At 40.3% G+C, this 21,216-nt stretch overlaps 3 protein-coding genes and 1 long non-coding RNA gene across 8 annotated transcripts in view; 3 read left to right on the plus strand and 1 right to left on the minus strand.

Moving 5' to 3' along the window:
- The window catches only part of LOC121695410 (ectonucleotide pyrophosphatase/phosphodiesterase family member 2), a 30,311-nt gene extending 26,281 nt beyond the window's left edge, over positions 1 to 4,030 (minus strand). The window contains exons 1-7 of the mRNA XM_042076211.1: positions 3,872 to 4,030; positions 2,786 to 3,074; positions 1,782 to 1,878; positions 1,327 to 1,479; positions 907 to 1,032; positions 569 to 629; positions 247 to 344 (exon numbers count right to left, since the gene is read on the minus strand). Of these exons, the coding sequence (XP_041932145.1) occupies positions 247 to 344; positions 569 to 629; positions 907 to 1,032; positions 1,327 to 1,479; positions 1,782 to 1,878; positions 2,786 to 2,803 (553 nt within the window). The 5' untranslated portion in view covers positions 2,804 to 3,074; positions 3,872 to 4,030. The remainder of the gene's footprint in view (positions 1 to 246; positions 345 to 568; positions 630 to 906; positions 1,033 to 1,326; positions 1,480 to 1,781; positions 1,879 to 2,785; positions 3,075 to 3,871) is intronic.
- LOC121695413 lies at positions 3,133 to 4,068 on the plus strand. The gene is made up of 3 exons (XR_006026083.1): positions 3,133 to 3,179; positions 3,269 to 3,594; positions 3,937 to 4,068. It is a non-coding gene; the product is annotated as an uncharacterized LOC121695413 (long non-coding RNA).
- Positions 4,069 to 8,604: 4,536 nt separating this feature from the next.
- LOC121695501 (DEP domain-containing mTOR-interacting protein-like) lies at positions 8,605 to 14,866 on the plus strand. The gene is made up of 5 exons (XM_042076398.1): positions 8,605 to 8,756; positions 10,642 to 10,746; positions 10,847 to 10,917; positions 11,194 to 11,298; positions 11,781 to 14,866. The coding sequence occupies exons 1-5, from the start codon at positions 8,738 to 8,740 to the stop codon at positions 11,907 to 11,909; spliced, it is 429 nt and encodes a 142-aa protein (XP_041932332.1). The 5' UTR covers positions 8,605 to 8,737; the 3' UTR covers positions 11,910 to 14,866.
- Positions 14,867 to 14,985: 119 nt separating this feature from the next.
- The window catches only part of LOC121695500 (collagen alpha-1(XIV) chain-like), a 59,881-nt gene continuing 53,650 nt past the window's right edge, over positions 14,986 to 21,216 (plus strand). For 4 of the 5 annotated variants that reach the window (XM_042076392.1, XM_042076393.1, XM_042076394.1 and 1 more), the window contains exons 1-3: positions 14,986 to 15,856; positions 16,414 to 16,523; positions 18,920 to 19,036. In XM_042076392.1, coding sequence (XP_041932326.1) covers positions 16,448 to 16,523; positions 18,920 to 19,036 — 193 coding nt within the window. In that variant the 5' untranslated portion in view covers positions 14,986 to 15,856; positions 16,414 to 16,447. The remainder of the gene's footprint in view (positions 15,857 to 16,413; positions 16,524 to 18,919; positions 19,037 to 21,216) is intronic. The other variant, XM_042076396.1, reaches the window with a different exon arrangement.

Genomic DNA, 21,216 nt, shown 5'->3' on the forward strand with positions numbered 1-21,216 from the left:
TCTCATATTGTAGAAAGCCTAATGTTAGACAGTTCACACAGTGTGTTTACAGTGCATTCATTGCAAACATACCTGTTGTACATTAACAAAACAATAGACTGTTAAAGGAAGCATTTCAAATAATGATTTTCTTGTGATTGAATTGCATGTTTTCTAGCTAAATTTCTATTGTTGTCCTGTGGCATATTGAGAATTGTTTATGTATTTCTCATTTTTCTTCAGATTTCCCCCTCAGTGTATACTTACTAAGTTTCTCTATGTTTGGAATGATCGCCTTCCCTTTTTTCAAGTATGATGCACGGAAGCCATCCAGTGACATTATGATAAGAGGTGGACGTATGAATCTGCACCCCAGAGATCCGAGACCAAAGGTAAGAGAGGGTGGATGACATTAACAGTGACAATAAGAGCCTTAGAAACAGCTCCGTTATGGTAGAAAATAAGCCAGAGTAATGATTTCATTATCTAATTTGAATCAAATATTATCAAATTATTGACATAATGTACCAGAATATTTGAGTGAATTGTCACTTATTTATTCTAACACTGGCACCGCACATATACTCACCCCGCTGGACACTGGGGAGTCTCAATCTCCTCGCAGTCTCCTTCCAACCATGTTGTTTCACCTGACACCATGGTAAACACAGGACACACACTGAGCAAGCAGAGTAAGCAGCTATATCCCATATTCCATCCTGTCTGAGGTCACACATCCTTTGCTGTTATATACCCCCCTCTCTCTACAGAGTTCAGTTTGTATATGGGGCACCTTACATCATTGGGATAAAGACTACTTTGCCTTTCACTGATGACAAACACAGAATGTTTTAGTGGTTTGGGAGTGAGCGTTCACTGAGTGACTAAGTTCTTGGCTTGCTTCAGCGGCCACCCCAGGCCTCTCACCTTTGCACGTGGCCTTGTAGTTGGTGCAGCAGTCTCCATTCTCCACGCAGTCGTCGGAACAGTGACAAGCATGGTCTTCGTTACGCACCTCTCCACAGCGGTCCTCTGAGCATTCGAAGCCTCCAGCTGGCAGCAACAAAGACGCAGAGCTGTCACTGCATCAATCAATCTATGAGGAGGCCAAACACTCCCCAGTAAAGAATTGGGCAATACTGTTTGGCAGGGATTGCATATGTTGGTGCACTGACATGCACTATTCCTCTCCCAGTGGGCCTCCAAAGTGTGGTGCATAGTGGGGAGCACTGTTAAGGTTATTTGGAGTGTATTTTCACACACACACACACACACACACACACACACACACACACACACACACACACACACACACATATAAACACACACACACACACACACACACACCTGTTTTCAGACAGTGCTCATCAAAGTCTTTGCAGCAGGCGTAGTAGGTCTTGCAGAGGTTGTCACAGCGACATCCCGGCGGCTCTGCCTCCGCCAACTCGAAGCACCGGCCTTTACATGATCCAGACGAACTCACCCAAGGGAATTCTTGGGCTGCCATCAAAACAGAAAACCTTTTAGCAGCATCGGGCTAAGTGCTCCAGGGCCAACACTAAGGCCTTCAAACACAAGCAGGCTATTGCAGAACAGTGCCACAATCTGGGACTAGTGGTGCAGTTAAATCTCGAAGCAGCCTTATATAATGCTCAGTTACTTAACCATCTACCCCTCCATCTATCCCTACATTGTAGACTCTCTCTCTCTCATGCAAGTTTAATAATTGTATTGCTTAACTTCCCAGAGGGATACATGCACACACTTAGCTTGTGTTTAAATGAAAATGTTTACTGTCTCACTGTTTGATTTCGAAGGTCCATCCACATCTTGCCCAGCTTGAAACACATATCCCCAAGAAACTTTGGTTCCAGTCAGGAGTGCAGAGACAATTACTACCTATTGAAAGGAATGTAGGTTAAACTGAAACAGCTGCATTAAAGACATTTGTATGCAGTTTCTGGGGCCATTAACACTTAATAATGTGCAGAAAAATAGGCTACATTAACCTGTTACTGTATATCATCTAATGCCTGGTAACTAAGCAGCTTCTGCAATAATGATCACCAACAACACTTCCAACTATTATTTCCAAATGACATAAACTTCTATTTAACTAACACAGGGTCAAGTCAGAATATTGTAGTGAACGAATGATACAGGAATATCCTCTAACAGTCCTAGTACACACCTCTACTACCTCTGGATATCAGATCCATGCATCCACAATTCATCCAAATGTAGCCTAATCCATGCCACAAAATTATCCACATCATCCATGGCTAATTTTCTTGTCACTCCAAACATGTAGATTTTTAACTGTTAGACCATCCCAAGCCATCCCAATACACAAAATATTGTAGGAACACAACACATTTCATATGCTTCACTAAATCAATTGTATACATTTAAATCCTCTGAGAGTCCATTAAATGGGATTAATGATTAATTGATTCGCCTGCCGTTCAACTAAGGCAAATAAGTGGGGACGGTGCTTCCACATGTCTTCTCCACTATATGTATCATTGATTCTTTGATCATGTGTCAGAAAGTTCAGTTAACATGTCATATGAATCCACATAGGCTATGCTTTCGAGCTTGATTTACAAGGAATAAACTAATTAAAATATCGCAATCATAACAACAACATTGCAATTGACCCCAATCCTTTTTGCATTAAATCGTTACAAAATAAAGGTCATAGGAGGTGCTGGCTTCAACACCGGCATAACCTAGACACACAAGGACATTGCGGCACGACAAAAACATGCTGAATTTTCCTCTGCCATACATGATCTCACCGTACCAAATTTCCTAGTAACATGTTCCAAAACCCGTATCCTCTTGGTTCATTCCCAGTGTATCGGCAATCCGAGCGCCACTGCACTTCTGACCGCGCAGATCGAATGGTCAGGGCGTGGGGTCGGCGCTGTCGCGTTGTTTACCTTGCACAATGTGCGCTTTTCTGCAAGCCAATGCGGGTGAAGTAATGATTACAGCTGCCCCCTAACACAACTGCGCTATTCGTGATGTGATGTTCTCTAAACAACAGTCAGCATTAAACTATCGACTCTCCACTCCTACGCATGTAGACTCTGGAAGGGGAAAGCAACAGAGAGAGAGAGAGAGAGAGAGAGAGAGAGAGAGAGAGAGAGAGAGAGAGAGAGAGAGAGAGATTCAGGATGTAACGCTCACTCAAGGTCATACATTAGAATAATAGAAAATAATAGTTTTTTGAAAAAACTACCTTAACATATTGTACATTGAGAAAGTTTGTTTTATCCAACAGGTCCATGACTGATCATTTGCAAGTTGCAACTGTTATCAACAGCATCAGTGAAGCATTTCCATTTCAATGAGGTTGACTCAATTGGAGAAACAGTAAAGCTACAGCAAAGACCATCTATGCAAAGACATCTTGGACATTGCCATTTCAAAATGTGTTGTATTCCCCTAAATCTATGGATTAATTAAGAGCATGGCACTATGAGCTGCACTAGCAGTGTTGTTTGCAGAGCCTCCAGCGATGTCACAACATTTGGGAAAAAGTTGCTCAACCCCATGCTTTCAAGGCTGTTCCAGTAGTATTTGGGTACAACCAGCCCCCTCACATAGGTAAAATTGTAACATCTGTTTACTTTGATGCATAATGTGTAGGCACAGAGTTAAGTTTCTTTAAAACACTCACAAACTGTACAGTAGCTGCTATTTAACTGCTGAACAGCTTATCTGGATTATTTGTGGTCGACATCTGAAGTTACTTTACAAACTATAAAAGCATAAAAGCCACACAACTAAAAATGACCTGTAGTAATCTGGAAAATTAGTTTTATCATGATTTGCACCCCTCTGAGTTGTATCTCAAACATAACTTCACCACACTAACACTTACCTGTTGGGCCTCTCTTACTGGAACTACTGCTTCTCTATAACAGTCCAGTAATTCCCTCCCTACAGTACCCTTTCAAGGAAGCAGTTGTTTGAGGAGCACCAGAACGAGCCCAGCCCTGATGAGTAGAAGGCGCCGAGGACAGACTGTCAGTTGGAGGGCATGTCAGCTCTACTCCATGTGCCGCCTGTGCAGTGCCCCTGGCATGGATTACCCCTGGCCCCCGGCAGCATCCGCTGTTTGACTGGATCACGTCCCACTCTATCCAGAGGCTATGATTAACAGCCAGATCTGAAAGGGTGCCATGTAGAGTCAGGTTTCATTTTACCTGAGGGCTGGTTTAATTTATTTGCCGAAAAGAGCTCTCTTTCTCTTTCTCTCTCTCTCTCTCTCTCTCTCTCTGCCTCTGCCTTTCACAGTTCCCTTTCCAAACCTCAAACTAAAAATGGCCCCATTCACCTTGAAATGATAAACTATCTGATTGGATGAAGTTGTGTTCCATCTTGTGTGTCCCTTTTGGGCTTGACAAGCTGTCTAATTGGACAAGGCCTTCATTGTTCTACATTTTTGCACCAGAGTGTTGAGAGATCCAGGGCTAGTTTACCCAATTCAGGCACACTTGAGTTTGCCCTTGACTACAGACTTTGGAGAACAATTTGCTTATGTTGAGTCCTAAGTTTGTAACAATAATTTGGTACATTTTAATCTAATGAAGCAAAATAATGTATGCTCTTACAGTTAAATTTACTTTACATTTCAGACTTTACATTTCAGATGCACAAGTCCTATTTTTGTTAACCTACAGTATTTGCCAAACTCTCTCACAACCACACACCTGTAAATGCTGGCATTTCTCCCTTCACCCTCTTGTCAAAACGTTTTGAACTTTATTCAAATAAACTCGTGCTGCCATTGTTTGACAAAAGTCTTCAACTGATGTACTTTGACCAAAGTTTATACAAATATTGACTTCCTAAAGTGCACACCAAGCAGAAATCAGACATATAACATGGTTGAAAGGGTAGAACTGCACTCTCCTGCTTTTTTGTATTCAGTTTAGTGTTTTGGTTGCCGGTGTCAAACAACAGGACAAAAATCATGGTTTTGTGGAGCGGATTTTTCATCATAGTACGTCTAAAGAAAGGACTCACTTCTGACCATTCCTTACATCCTTAAGATAGAGATTATGAGAATCCTTCATATCATGTGGCTGAAGTTCTTCTGGCCTCTCTTCGCCACATACAGTAGGGGTCCGGAAACCTCAGAGATACGGTTTCAAACCTTAGATCTGCTATACTAAAACAACAAGGGTCCCACACCCTTGCGAAGAACAACAGCATGGTCTTGTGGTTTCAATAATGTTAATAATATTCTGAGTCTCACTTTTGGTTATTTTGGCTCTACGAAGACCTGGTGAAACTAGATCAACATGGTCATGTGTGTGTACTTGTGTGTAGCAGAAAGCCTCGCACTTACTTTGAACAAACAAGATTATGGTCTTTATGTCTTACAAAAAAGCTTTTGGAAAAAGCTTTTGGAATAGCTTAGACCATTATAAGGAGCTCTTCACCCCACATACTATGAAAATATACAGTATGTGCAAAAAATAAATCATAGTATGTGTGAAACCATAAGGCCACATGTTTCTGTTGAGGTAAAATAGGCTGATGCTCCTTCATTCTCTTGATGTGATGTTTACTGAAAAGTGTGCAGCAAAATCCACAGGCCAGCCCTCCAGCTGTGTCAGTTGTGCAACTATGGTTCCAAGCTCTCAAAATCCACATATAACATAATGACGAGCTGTAGAGAGCATTGAGTCCCTCCTTTTACCATATGCATTAGGGATTTCTGTGAAGGAAAGACGCCATTGTGGAAAGCTACTGATGTAGAAGAGGGGAAAATAGAGGAGTCAGCAACATAACCATACAGTGAAAACATTGTGAAGTACCACACATCTTTATCTGCTGAGCAAGCTAATACAGGGAACATTGCTTGCACATACACACACACACACACACACACACACACATTGTCATAGACAATGTTACTATATGCACGCATGCTCACCGTTTCAGGTTGTGTAACTTTGTGGTCAGTGTGGCAACACTTTTAAGCTAAGCAGAAGAACTTCCTGTTCTGTTGAAAAGACAAACTCTGCTACATACTGTATATCAACAACAAAGTCAGGGCCTCTTCATGTACACATTGTGCATGTTGCATGACTTGCTGTTTCTGAACTCCATTTGAAAAGAAAAGAAAACACAAACTTCAGCTGATTTCTTCTCCCTCTGCTGGTCATAAGTGGATGTGCATAGAGTCCTGGATCCTTCCAGTACCATGGAGTCCCCATCCAGTGAATGCCTGCTGTTTCCCATGTGGCCTACAGAGGGAGACTTTGTCCATACATTTATTTATTTTGTCAAGCCAAACATGTTCTGTGTCGGCGTTTGTTTATGTAATTTAGATTATTATGTTAGGGGTGCTTATGATGTGAAACATCTACACTATCTGAAGAATCTACATCATCTGAAAGACCTGATCTAGTTCATAGCCTTCTACTCAAGTAAGCACACAAGTATGTTACACTGTGACAAGATACAAATGTACAGTATACCTTGTGTGATACATCTGGAACAATGTTTTGTTTTGTTTTGTCTCTTTCTCTATGGAAGTTCCCTTTCTGGACAGTACTGTACAGAGTGCCTGCTGTGCTGCTGAGTATGACATGGACATCTGGTACTGTAAGTACAAAGACATGATGAGGTGCAAATCCTATTTTATTTACCATGGGGATCAATGTTAGGAAATGACCACTGAACAGATGATTAGCATCAGCCATTCATGAAGCAGCCATGTTGTGGTTTGAAAGTGACCCATGATCCAAATGCTTCTCTTCTCTTCTGTGTGCTTTGTGTCCTATCACAGAAGTCAGTCCACAATAGTACTAACTGTACATTACAGGGCTGTAGCCGGCAAAAATTCCTCATTTGGCCTGTATACTGTAAGATAGTGTTGTAGGCCTATTTGTATGAGGTAGGGATATGGGGCTATAGCTATAGACTGGTGTGAATGATGTCACCACGGTCTAACTCTGGTCTGACCTGATTTCACTCCTGTCCAATAACTGCATGTTGACTAGAGATCATGTATTGATGAAATTACTGTCCTATTATCTGCAGTTGTTTGCTTGCCACATAACAGTCTGCAGATATGAAGCACGCTTTAATTAAAACAAAACAGGTCTCCCCATAACCCCTTTTCTTGTTCTCAAAATTAAGTCACAATTTCAGACTCAGCAGCTAATTAATGCAGTGATGTTGTGTACAGTAAATATGTTGTGTTGTGTGAATAACACAGAGAGTAGAAGACATTTAATGGACAAAGACAGTTCCCTGACCCTGACCTGTTTTCAGTCCAATCCAACTGTTTGATGTTGACCAGAGGACACGTATTGATCTGATTCCTTTTTCATAAGTCATTCCCTGATTCACAGCTGTGACATGCAATATGTCAACAGGTTTGCTCTTGTTTAAGGATCCACATGTTCACCGGATATGAGGCATTGTTTCAATACATCAGATTAGGCCATCACAGAAGTATCTGACTATAGCTTGTTTGATGTTGTTGTAAATGTTTGATGAGGCAAACACTATGATGAACACTATTTGACTCAATAAGATGGTGGCAGAAAGAAAGTACCACACATTGGCCACTTGAGAAAGGTCGCCACAACCAAATTCGACCAAAAGAGCTCATGCTGCACACAAAAAATTGAAAATGAAAAACATTTTCTTTTACATTGTACGAAATAAGAAAACATTCAATCAATCTATTTCACAAAATGTAAAAAAATAAAAAAAAATAATAAAAAATAATCCCACACCCAAATTAAATAATTACTAGGAGAGAACCCAACCTTACTACCACTAGTGGCATGATATGTTACAGAATGCCATAAAGCAAGAGGCAGACACTAGGAAAAATCTACCACCAGTTTTCTTTTATTGAATATTTTATCTATTATTTTTTTCTTTCTCCATTGCTATTGTATGTTAGTGTGTGTGTGTTGGGGTAGGGGTGGAGTGTGTGTGTGTGTTCTTTTCTATCTTATTTATTATTATCATTCTCCATAGACCATGTCAATTGTTGTTATTACTTACTTACTTACTTATGTAATTTTCTTCATTACTGCTTTGGCAACATTGTAAAACTTAAAGTCAGGCCAATAAAGCTCATTGAATTGAATTGAATTGAATTGAAAGTAACATTATATTATATATTAGTTACAGACAGGTCCTTTTAGCAATGCTTTTGTGACCTGTAAGTATATAACAGTACTATAAAACATGAGTAGTAATTTCAGAATCAGGCCATTTTAAGTTTAAAGTACTGTACAGTATATCAACTAGCTTTTCTTAAGTCATATCAGCCTTAATTCAGAGAACTGTAGTTCATTGAAAGACATGTCAAAAGCCAGGCCTGTTTGCCTCCGGATGTTGTTTATGTGGCAACTGTGGTTTTCCTGGCCACTTGGGTCTCTCTTTATCATGTTATTTGCACCTTGAAGAGAAATGTCCTGTACGCGTGAGCACGTCTGACATCCAATGACCGATGGAAAAACCCCAATGTCTCTCGCCGCTGCCTGTCTGAGGATGAACGATTCCTACTCTTTTCAGAGTCTTATCTCCCACCTTCTGATAGCCTGGCAACAAGGCATGTTGATCCCTCCCACTGCGTGCAGGCGGCTTGTTGGGTGTTTGCCTTCTAGTTTAACATTTACACCAGATCAGTCCACACAGTCCAGATAGCGCTCACCTTGCACGCTCTCTTGGCACTTTCTGTTGGCAAGTCTGTAGGGGGCATCGAAGCATGGGACCCCGCACTGCTCGTAAGTCTCAGGCGCGTACACTATATGTTGATAGTAAACAACACACAGTAAACATGAAACGGGGCGTTATTGAATTCTATTCATGTTTTGTTGTTATTGTTGCTGTAAAGGCTGAAAAAATGTGTGACTCCACTCTTCAACTTGGAGATTTTTTATTTTATTTTTAAATGATGCTCCTATGTATACATACAGTACTGTATATTTATTTAAAAAGTAAATTGTGAAGAATAAAGTCAGTACTCACAGTACACAATGTTAGATCTCAGCGTGAAAAGACAACATAGTATGCCTTTCCTGACACTAAGATGATCTGGGCTTCTGCCATGGTACACATATCATACAGTTCTGTACACTACTGACACGCTGATAAGTATTGTTTTGTGAGACATAGGTAGATACAATAACTCCTTGTTGCCACATGTCAGAAAGTGTTACTTTGGATAGGCTACAGGTGCTCTCTCCTGATATGGAATCACAAACTGTGTGTGCTGCATACTGTACACTGCTGTCTTTCGGAGAGGTTTTATTTTAACTCAGGGTCACTTAATCGCAGTCTGATAAAAATGTTATGTAACACAGATCACCAATGCGTGGGTAGTAGGCAAATATTAGCTTGCTAGGACGGCTATGATGGCACACAAGGGACACAATGGCACTTCATAAAGATTTCAATTTAGGTTTTTGAGATTGTGATTGTGCAGCAAATCTACACTATACTGTACTTCTTTTCACAATCTTTATTGAACTGTTGTTTTTAACTGTTCATTTCAATTGTTGTGTTTTCTTAAGCTTGTTTTGTCTTTCAAAATATAGTTTGAATTTCTTTGATCTGCATTAGGCTACACTTGAAGAGAGACTAGCCAAATGGATATAATTTCAAGGCTCTCCATGTCTAGTTGAAATGGGAACTTTATGTGCTTCCTCTTTTCCTACTGTATCTCTTACTTCTAAGATAAGACGTGATGTGCAACTGTACCTGCCAGAAGTACTTCACATTATCATGGCTATGGTCTTATGTAGTTGAATAATGTGTACTCTATTGTACATTGTACATGAGATGAACATAGTGCCAGATATACAGTTTTAGTTATATGGTGTTTCAAAGGTGAACCAAATCTCAGTATCTGTGGCCATTTTTATTCTTCAATGGAATAAGACTAGCCTGATGAGCCAGACCTACATCAAGATGTAAGGCCTGGGAACTCACCATTCGCAGTGCTCAATCCAAGGGTTGTCTTTCAAATTCCCTCTACACGCAATAGGATAGAGCTACAACTCATGAGTCCCCATGCGTTTTCTCACCAGCGAAGCTAGTTGGCAAGTTGATCAAACTTTTGGCAACTTAAAAAAAGCTTAACTCGCTTCGCGCTGTTCTCCAGCAACAGCATCCATTTTCTTTGTTTTCAAGTAGCAGGAAATTCACGCGGAACCGTTGCAACTCTGCCATCATTATGTTAAACCCGCCCACCGACTTCATACACGATGTGATTGGCCTGATCGAAGTTTTAAATCTCCAGGGTCCTTATTTTCTTTTATTCCACCCCTGTTATTTGTAATACTAGGAAGTGTTCATAAGCTGCATTAATCTATAATATGATTACAATGATGAAGAGATGCTATGAGCATGGCATGTCAGAAGCCTCCATTTCCATAATATTGTGCATTTATGTGTATATTATTTATGACTATATGTATCTCTAACTCCTTTTTCTTTTTATCCCCATTATTCATCTGTGTTCTCATCCTCTCTCTCCCCATTTCTCCATGCCTTCATCCTATTCTCTCTCTCTCTCCCCATTTCTCCATGCCTTCATCCTATTCTCTCTCTCTATTTCTCCATGCCTTCATAATATTCTCTCTCTCTCGGCCCATCTCTTGTCTTCAGCCTCTCCATCTAAAGAAGTGAAGCCCAGGTCTGGGGGTCAGCCGGGAAGAGTGAGTGACCATGAGTGCCATGGCAACCCTCCAGTGCTGAACAACCCAAAGTCAGGTGAGAGGACCAGGGAAAGACATCTGACATCAGGGTGTTACTCTATCATAGTGTTCATAGTATTCACGACAACTGATATTATGATTTATCTCTCCTTCAGTTGTAAAGAGGCAGGTTAGCCCAGAGGAACTTCAGACACCGGGGGGGCCCTACATTAAGAGGACATTCACTGTAAGTGGACTCATCATCTTATTTCCTTTAGTAGCACACAACAAGAAATAGCAATTAATACATGATCCAGTACACAATAATTCAAGTCAATAAGTGAGAGGTTTACTCTCAACGCAACAATATCAGCATAGGCCTACATCTCAAATAGACTCAAATTGGTGGTGTGTATGTTTTTGATTATTTTAAGGACCTAATAACCATGGGTCAAGATGGATGGTGTTCCGTAGTATAATGGTTTCAAATTAAATTTCTGCCCTGCCCCTTGACTCTCTACAGATTGTGGGCGATGATGTGGGCTGGGGCTTCGTGGTCAGAGGCAGTGCCCCCTGCCACATCCAGGCTGTGGACCCCAGTGGACCAGCAGCAGCAGTGGGAATGAAGGTGAGATTAGTTTAAAAACAATGCCTGTCAGCCAGTGCCAGAACTACTGGAAACAGCCTTTCAGTTTGCAGTATATCTAAATTCAGAAAGAATTTGAAAAGACAAAAATCATGTGAATATAAAATTATACCGAACGGGTGTAAAATTGCAGACAGGAAACAGATGTTTAGATCTTACTTTTATTCTATTCTGATATATGCTGAATGAATTGTTTTGGTAGACAGCATGTCTGACCCTGTTCAGTGTTCATACTGTGGGCCACAGAAAAACAACACAAACAAACTGTGACGTAGTAAACAATGTTTGATCCAAGGACACAAAGTTTCATCCAGACTCACAAGATATTCCTTTGAATCCTGAGTCACTTCCATATTTTCATCATATTTGTTATGTTTTTGTTTGGTTTCAGAGACTTGTCTGTTTTGGTTTAGTTCAGTACCTGAGATGCAGTTTGATCACTAAGATTTTTTTTTTCTCTGAAGGTGCGTCAGTTTGTGGTCTCTATCAATGGCGTTAACGCCCTGTCTCTGGACTACCGGACAGTCAGCCATCTCATTCTCACTGGCCCGCGCACCGTTGTCATGGAAGTCATGGAACCTCTCGACTGCTGAGGTCACAACAGCAGCCATTGCCACACCCGCTGAGAGCGGTGCAAGAAAATCCAAATCAACAACAACAACAACAACAATAACAACAGTAAACGCTGACAACATATTCAAAGAATATGTGTGTCCCATCCAGATATTTAAAGATTCCATATTTGAATTGTGCCCTTCCTCCCTGAGCGTTAAAACATAGGCTGACCTTTCACCTGCATTTTTTCTTCTACTTGCCATCCCACTTCATGTCAGAGGACAAATCCAACAGAACTGTCATCAAGCTGTTAATCAAGATAAGAGAAAGTTGTGAGCTCTCTGATGTGGCAGGGTGTTATTTGGTTTCTAAGGAAGTAAGGTTATGCAATCATCATTCAAGCAGCTTAAAGAAACAACGCAGTACAGCATTGTCTTACACACCATTTTACAGTGTGTCACAAGACGACAAGCACTTCAGATTAGCCGGAAATATTCAGTCTAAGAATAGGCTATGTCTCCCTTGTTTTTTTATTATTATTACTTTTGAGTGATTTGACAGGTTCAATTTAGGTTTATGTTACTTAGAGATAAAAGTATTTGAATGATCTCTGTGAGAAAAGGAAGGTCCCTAAGCTCATATCTATTGTTGTTCCAAAGGGTATTTTATGGGGTCAGAGGTCAAAGAAAGGTAATTGATTCACAAGTTATGTGTCCCATGTAGATATTGTTTTCAATTATTCTATTATGTTTAATCTGTGTATGTAGATGACTTAGATTAGATAAAAATATCTATGATGTATACTGATCTCATTTAACATCCACAGAGAAAAAATAGGACATCGTTTAGATAATGCATATATGAAATTAAATGTAAATTTAGGAAATTCACATTTCTTATGTGTCCTTATACACTTGCTCTAATGATATTGGATTGGATGTGTAACGCCATGTGATGTGTAATTCATTATTATAACTTTCTGATATAACTTTCCTATTTATTGTATAGTTGAGAGGAATCTGAGCAAAGCAACTGAACAGAAAGGACAAATATAGGAATTGATGTCTATTTGATTCTATATTTCTATAGGCCTATGATAGGCCTATAACTCAGTGCTGTTTTCTGTTGCAAGTTTTTTTTTTTAATATGAAGGATAATTAAAACAATTACATATAATATTTTATCAACACGTGGTTGATCAGTGTTTTCTATCGTTAAGCAAAGACTATTACAAAGTAAAACAGTAAAATGTTATACTCATGAACATCAACATTTGAAGCGAGAATGCAATAGCTCACCAGCAGATGGAGACAACTTTTCAAACCTTCCCTTCGCCACTTAAAACGTAACCTAAAAATGTGAACCTGTGTGACAGAGAGGACATGCGGTAAACTTTCCAAAATGCTTTATTTGGAATGTCGACTGCCATTTAAAAAAGAAAGACAGAAAAAAGGAAGGAACTTCCACCTGTTCCGTGACTCCCATATAAGTTTAATAGACAGAATCGATAGCCAGTGTAAGCGGCACTCAACAGGCAATCCAGTGATTTATGGTCTCCATTCAAGTTCGCTTTATCATGGCGCGCACACTCAACATTTCATTGTATCCTGAGGATACAGTGGGTTGTAAAATATTTCCCATTTTGACAACTGATTAGTACAAATTTCCCTTTTGTCACCCTCAAATATTTATCTGCTTTGGACAGTGACTTCAATCGCGCTGCTTGTTTTTCTTAGTCTGCAGTTGGGTTTACCGGATCCAAACAAAAGCCTGTTGCCTACTTAAAATAAAAACGTGTCGATAAAGAGCACAGCAACCACATAAAGCGCGAAATTTATGAACATCACCAGATGGCAGTGTGTGCTTTGGCTATTGCTAGCTACTTCCTCACCAGTGACCCATGGAATAACAGTATGGAATAACAGTATTCTATCCTAAGAGCAGCAGGTCTTTGGACAATGTAAATAGTGGATTTGTCTTTTCAAGTGCTTATAATATGTAGCCTACCGGAGTTATCTACTGACACATATCCTCATTCCATGGTATTAGCCTAATTCTATTCTGAAGTTGAGGCACCCTGGGGACACCCAGTTTGTTTACAGGTCATTACAATTATTTTTCAAGCCATAGGCCTAGCCGATTAGATGCAACTCAGCTGAGGTTGTGTGTCACTGCCTAATAAGGCTCTTAAAAAACACTAAAAAGCTAAACCATCTGGAGTTATTGGTTCCCAGTAAAAATGACCTATTGAGTTGACAGGAACAAAAAAGGCCTGAAGGGTGGCTAGGTTCAAGGTTAGTCCTTCACAGTGTTCCTAAATTATGATGATGGAGGTCAGGTTTAGGTGGGTTTGGGGAAGAATATCTGTGGATGTGAGAAGCTGACCTGTTGTTCTGAAATGTTGTGGTGGGGGCTGCTCTGTTCCTCTATTTCTCTTGCATGGTGTAAATTCTAGCACGGGCAAGCTTGAAATTGTTTATTTTTGGACAGGGTTAAGTGGTTCTAAATCACCACCACCTTGCAATTAGAGAGGGCAATTTGAGTGGTACTTGAGGGGTCTCAGTAAGATGAATGTAGAAGACCCTATTAGTTTTTGAAAGAACAGTTGTATTCATCATTTCCCATCAGAAATATTTCAGCCCTTATAGTGATGGATATGTCTCGTCTTCCATACACAGAGAAGTCCCGGGGCATGATTCCTTGAGTAGCAGAATAAAATGAATAGCTCTTCTGCACTACTTAAGCCTTGACCTTATGTGAGGATGACTTCAACATAACATTCCAGACAACCTGTAGAGACACATAGCCATCACCTCAATGCCTATTAGTTAGCCCGAGGGAACTTTTCCAACTCTCTGTGGATATAAATGGGTCAGTTATGCAACAAGATTGACAACCTGATCTATGCCATGCCATGCTTACTGTTTCTTACTTACTGGCTGGTGTTAATTGTATTACACCCCATTTGATGGTAAATAAATGTTATAAATGTGTACATTTATTTTTAATGCTACTGATGAATGTAAACATGTTCAATATGCCCATCACAGATGTTATATGTACCTATTGCATTTTGCAGTGTGAGACCTATGTTTCTTCATGCTTGTTTGCTTTCCCCCAGGGCATTTGAAAAACATACCATAATTACAGTTATGTCACAATGATGCAGTGAAAGATTAATGGTATAGACCTGGTATCAAGTGTTACATAAAAACCATTAGACCTATCCCAGAGATGTCTTGTTCAACAAATGTAACATTCTCAATTGTTGTGACTGGGAGAGTGCTGCAATGTCAGTTGTCCATGCTGCGAAAAGCTGACAGACTGATTTATTGTGGAATGGAAAAGAAAGCCAAGCAAAACTTTGGTGCACATAAAGCAATGATGCTAGAAACAAAAACTAAAGTGATAGGCTTTTTGACCCTGTCTGTCTCAGAAATTCTGAACAGCACTCAAATCTCAAATGGAAAAAAAAATCATATATCCATTAAAGAGTAGGCTAAGAGGAAAACTGTGAAGTTACTGGCATTTCTGTGACACGTCAAATGTAACTTTCTACACTTCATCAGAAAAATATAAAGCAGCCACCCCCTTCAACTGTACAAGTTGAATCACAAGTGAATCTGCTATAGCCTACAAAAACCTTTCCTATAGCCTACTCTCTACTCTCATCTAAACTACTAGTTTGCCTGAAAGCCGGGTTTCACCTTCTGCTCAAGAGCAAGTCACGTCGACAATAAATTCGGTTGCCCAGAAACCTATTTCTTTCACTCACTCAAGAATAAACGAGGTGAAGGAATGAATAGCTGGGAGGGATGGGTGAATGAATAGCAACGCGAGTTACACCCACCTTCGCATGCATGCCTCAACTGCCAGCGCGCGAGCTACAGATAGTTTAGCTTGAGCAGCCCGCGGTGACAGAAGCTGAAGGTGCAGCGGACAAGACATTTCCGTAGCTGTATTTTGGAACCTATGTATTAAACAGGTAAGCGTTTATTTTTTTTAAATTATTTTGCATATTCAGCCTGTTTGAACTGTTAATATATATACCTCGCAGGGTTTTTGACTTTGTAGTCTAATATTGGGTACAGTCATTAAATGTATTTGCATTCACAGCACTTTTTCCTATAGCCTATGGAGGTATTTTTTACCTTGCGCGAGAGTATTTTGATGGTAATGTTAAGCTACACGTTTTTGTTTGTTCCTGCTTAAATTGCGATCACATAATTATTTGACGACGTGAAGCATAACTTACAACGCTAGGGTAGCCTATCCACAAATCCCGTTCAGTTTAAGGACCCTATTTGCCAGTGAAACGTAACTTTCACGTGAAAGGTTGGGGCTTGACTTAAATATACTTGAAAGTTCATATAGGCAGGTATTGGAAATGATATTTTCTGCAGGTAAAATATGAAACTTTTTCAGAGGTGTTCAGGATGTTTGAAGGCCGTTTGACGTAGTCATGCTGTAATGATAAGACTGCAAAGGATGCTGCAAAGGTTTCATGCATGCTTGCTGACTGAATCTTGCTCTTGCACCTAGGGACCTGAGTTTGGTGCCCAGTGAATCCGCAAAGATGCAAGTGGCAGGGTTCAGCTCTCTGCTGATTCTGACTTCAGTATGGCTTGTTCCCCTGCCGGTGCAGGGTCAAGGTAAATGCGGTCATGCATGCTCTTAAAACGCCTGTCTTCTTTTGATGTGCAGTAGGGTCCATGGTTGTCTTTTTCATATCACTGTCTGTGTCGTTTTCATATCACTGTCTGTGTTTTCATATCTCTGTTCTTGTAAATGTGTTTATTTATGTGTGCTTAACCCAAATGTCAAACATCCTGTTGTTTTTTCATGAAAGGCCTGCTGTGGAACTTATTTGTGTGGCTGTGAATTATCCACTCATGCACTTGAGTTCATGACCTTTCTTGCAAAACACATTTTTCCCCAGGAAGAGTTATTGTCTTTCGCGGCTTGTCTTTGGTGAAGAGCAACCAAAGACCTCCTTTCCCTAAGGGCACCTTCACACTTTGCCCAAACCCAACTGAGTTTAGACTTGAGCCAGCCCTATCTGGAGGGCATCCAGCCAACAGGTTAAGAGATAACTTTTTCCTCAAGTTGCTTGTGTTGGGGAATAGGATTTGCTGACGAGTTCAGGATTTGAGGATTCACACCCCTTGCAAGATATTGTAGACATTTATGGGCTTCCTCTGCTTTGTTAACTTTAGGTGAAAGCATCAAATTAGCAATGTGTCACCTGCTCAGGTTACCTGTGGCCTATAGGAATTGCACTTAAGAAGTAGTTCTACCTATTATTTCTTAGGATATCTTAACTCTCTCATTTTTGCTATCACTGCATTTTGCATTGACCAGTAAACATCTTCATACCTCAAGCATTCCAATTTTGTAATAGATGATTTTGCCTCAAAATAGCCTAAGGATAAACCCTGGGAATAAAACATGTCACCGTTGAGAGACTTACTTAGTTTGTCTCTATAATACACCTCTATAATACCAGCGTGTCTTTGAGTGAAAGACATTAACTTAACAAGGACAAAGCCACAACAACACAGTCAACTTATAGACTCACCTAACTGGGAGGTACGTAGGCCTAATACGTCACTCAGATGAGAGATCTTCATTTCAGAGACATTTAAGATGGTCCAAATCCCTGTTCTCTTAATCAGGTTGGTGAGATCAGCATGGTGTTCTGCTTGTTATGTATGATGATGCATCCCTCCATTTTAACAGTGCTTAATCTTCAGAGTAGTGAAACCTTACCCCATGCTTTTTGGGTGTGCTACATCTGTGGATCTCGCCATAACTTTTTATAATCTAGAGCATAATCTGCTGTAAGCATGCTGAGACCAGGTGTAGCTATCTAAAAAACAGACTGGTGCCAGATGCCTCTTTTGCTAATGAGTACACAAACATTAGTGTTTGTGGGATTGTTTGCTGCACACTCATTTTCATATTTTGTTCTCTGACATCAATTCGGTTTCGGAATGGGAATGTGTTTGCACTGGGCTTGGTTATGCCACTGTGATGTAGTTAATAGTCATGTGGAGTAGGCCTACATGAAGGAGGAATGGTGAAATTGGTATGCTTCTTTTCACCCTGGATGGATGATCTTCTGTTCTCCTCCTCGATGGCAGGAATAGACATTCAGATTGCTATTCCAGTTTTCTCTCGCTGTCTCTTTTTCCTCTTATTCTCCCTGTCTCACAACCCAGCAGCCTCTAATGAAAAAAGTCTCATTCTCTTGTAAGAAGTACAGCATAATATCAATTCTGGGATAATGACAAAAAAACTGATTTCACCAATACAAACATTGTTTCAGTGTTTACCTACTGTGCACTTTTTGTGCCATTATGCTCAAGCGGTTCCTAGCAGAGAGAGAGAATGAGACTTAGCTTGTTGATGATGTGTGTACCTTCTGCCATATCTTTTGTCTTTTTGTGCCCATATCTTGTCTATTCTGACTGTGATAAAAGCAGATGGAGAATTGGCTCTTTTAAGGCAGTATGTGGGGTTCAGTCTGGCTTGAAACCATCTGTTAACATCAACTTAATACACATTTCACATGACGTCTCCGACATGCGAAATTACATACAGGTACTTTGATAAGATTAGAGTGGCTAAGCAAGCCAACAGCAAAGTATACAAGTCTATATGACTTATTGAACACAGTGAATTACGTGTTTAATTACGTGTTTAAACTTTATACCTCCACCAGTGCATTTTTTGTTCATTGAAAATAATAAGTTGCTAGTTCTGAACAGCTATACACTGGTGGATGTGTTTTGGTGTCAAGACCTGTTGCTGTAATGGCGATTCATAAAGGCCTGTCCCCTTCTTCCTCACTGCTCATGAATAGCAAAGTCATTAGGAATGTAGCATTATGTTAACAGGTAGCAACTTTTGACTAGACTGAAGCTCACACATTGCCCATTTGCCCTTGTTTGTTTGTGCATGTGGTCATGATACAGAAAATCAATATACATTATTTTCTACTCGTAAGATAACTGACAGAATTTGGCATGTTTTATTTTTTGATTAGTTCCATCTCCACGAAGATTACGTTTTAAAGTTTTGGGCACAGACAAACTCAGCGTGTCTTGGAAAGAGCCCAAAGGAGATTTTGAGGGCTATAAGCTGTTCTATAACACAGAGTCAGGTAAGTTTAATGGTTTGTTATTTGCGTTTATGATTTACTGCAAGACACTTGCAAGAAGGGAAGAGAGAAATATACTTTCACAAGCCTTACCTTGTCTGAGATCCACAGTGTAATTACCCTAGCAGAGTAGGAAGATATCATGGAGGAATGACACTTTTTCAGCTCCCACAACGAAATTACTGTACACAATACCAACTTAGTGATTATTGTCATCTTAAGCTAAACTTTTAGTTACATTCTTTGTTAAGAGTTGGAAATCACTACACCTCACAATTATTAAAGATTGTTTAGTCATGCTTTGACAACATCAGAATTCCTCTCACTATATATATCTATATGATCTGGCTTAAAAATGTTTACAGAAACCACTTTAATTGGCTGTTACAAGCAATTAATGGCAATAACCATAACTTTAACCTCAGGAAGGTTTGGGAACTTTCCTTTGCTCCTTCTTAGTTCTTCAAACGACTTGACCTCTGCTTAGATCAATTAAACCCACACCTGCGGCTCTGCCCTAGTTGTCTTCTCTGCTTTGATTTAAGGCGGACTCAGGCTCGTTTCTCTCCGTTGGTGTTTGGCTTTCACTCTGGAGCTGCGAGCCGCCAACTTTGGTGGCCTGGCCTGGAGGGTGCGTTGATCACAGTAATGGATAGAGTGTCAGATGAGAAGAACTGTAAACGCGACTGCAGCAGCAGCAGCAGCAGCTGTCTCACCAGTGCTGCAGGAACCGTGGCCACCAAAACGCAAGCCACAACCTTGGCTTTATGTAGACTTTGAGTCTCTGGTAGTAGTAGGCCTCATAGACAGAGCTACCTAGCCTACAGTTCAACTCCTATGATTCATTTCGCTTTGAATGTATAGATTACATTAAAGATTATGCTATCATAGTAGTAGTACTAGTAGTAGTACTAGTAGTCCTACTTACAGATATCTAGAGAGCGTGACAGTTTTGAAGCTCTGCTCAGTCATAAGAAGCTAGATTGTGTTCCTCTGTTATTTTGGCCCATCATGGGATCAGACCTTTGCTTGAAGTGAGAAACAAGTATAGGGGTATTAAAGGACGTAATAACAGTGTTGCACAACACTTCAATTGTTACAGCGCATTAAGTTCCAGCTATTTGTTTTGGCGTCTGGATTGTACCCAGAGGTATAATCGTTAGTGAAATCAGCTGCTCAATTTATCGTGTGATTGGGTTATGCTTAGTAAATGCAAGATCCATTATCATATTTTTCTTCAATTTGTACATTAGGCGCCGTACAAAGTATAAAGAGCTGAGAAAATAAACACCTCCACACACACATAAACACAAACACACACACACACACACACACACACACACACACACACACACACACATACACACACACACATACAGTACACACACACACAAGCACCCGAGATGGAATCCTCCTCTAATTTGAATAACTAAAACGTTCTGGCATGCCTCACAGTTAAATATGCTTGACGGCTCTGGTTGTACAACATGCCCACACAATATCCTGTGCAATCTGTTGCCTGTAGGCAGGCAGGGCTGGAAATGAAGTGCAGAAACCAATCAACAACAACAGATCACTGTGTCAGATTATTGATGTAGATTCTCAACCTGATAGGTTACAGAGAGTTTGTGTGGTGTACACCACACAGCAGAGAGTAATGGTTATTGAGGCAAAATAATGTAACACTTGTGGATAAGACATCAGATCCTCAGCAGCAAAGATCTTTATCCTAATAATCTCTGTGTCTTAACGGATGACCATCACCAGTAAATTATCTCCTGGGTTTCTTTCATCTACCGTAACTCACTGTGGCAGAATAGGGCTTTAAATGTCCATGTGGAACTTTGCCCCAGTAGTCTCCGAGTCTCTGAGTCTTTTGGGTTACCCTGAGGAATGTGGGAATAGGTGTGTTCGAGCACAGAGGTTCCTCCGCCTGTCTCTGTGTGCCCCAGAGCGGTGGCTGCGTTTCAAACGCCACACACCTCATCCCTCCTGGCACCGCTGGGAACGTCCACAGGAACTCACTGGGCCCCAGAGAGGCAGAGATAAGCGAAGGATCTCATTCAAACATCTAGCCCAAGTCAGATTAAACTACAGCAGTGTAAATTAAAATGTTTACAAATAATAATCTGTGTGTGTGTGTGTGTTTGTGTGTGTGTGTGTGTGTGTGTGTGTGTGTGTGT

This window comes from Alosa sapidissima, chromosome 21, assembly GCF_018492685.1.
Source record: "Alosa sapidissima isolate fAloSap1 chromosome 21, fAloSap1.pri, whole genome shotgun sequence".
NCBI classification, from domain to species: Eukaryota; Metazoa; Chordata; class Actinopteri; order Clupeiformes; family Clupeidae; genus Alosa; species Alosa sapidissima.

Bases quoted from the DNA above. Each gene is read 5' to 3' on its own strand.
- LOC121695501 (XM_042076398.1), top strand. The intron at 10,747-10,846 runs GTGAGAGGACCA...TCTCTCCTTCAG, and splicing joins GCTGAACAACCCAAAGTCAG to TTGTAAAGAGGCAGGTTAGC. The intron at 11,299-11,780 runs GTGAGATTAGTT...TTTTCTCTGAAG, and splicing joins CAGCAGCAGTGGGAATGAAG to GTGCGTCAGTTTGTGGTCTC.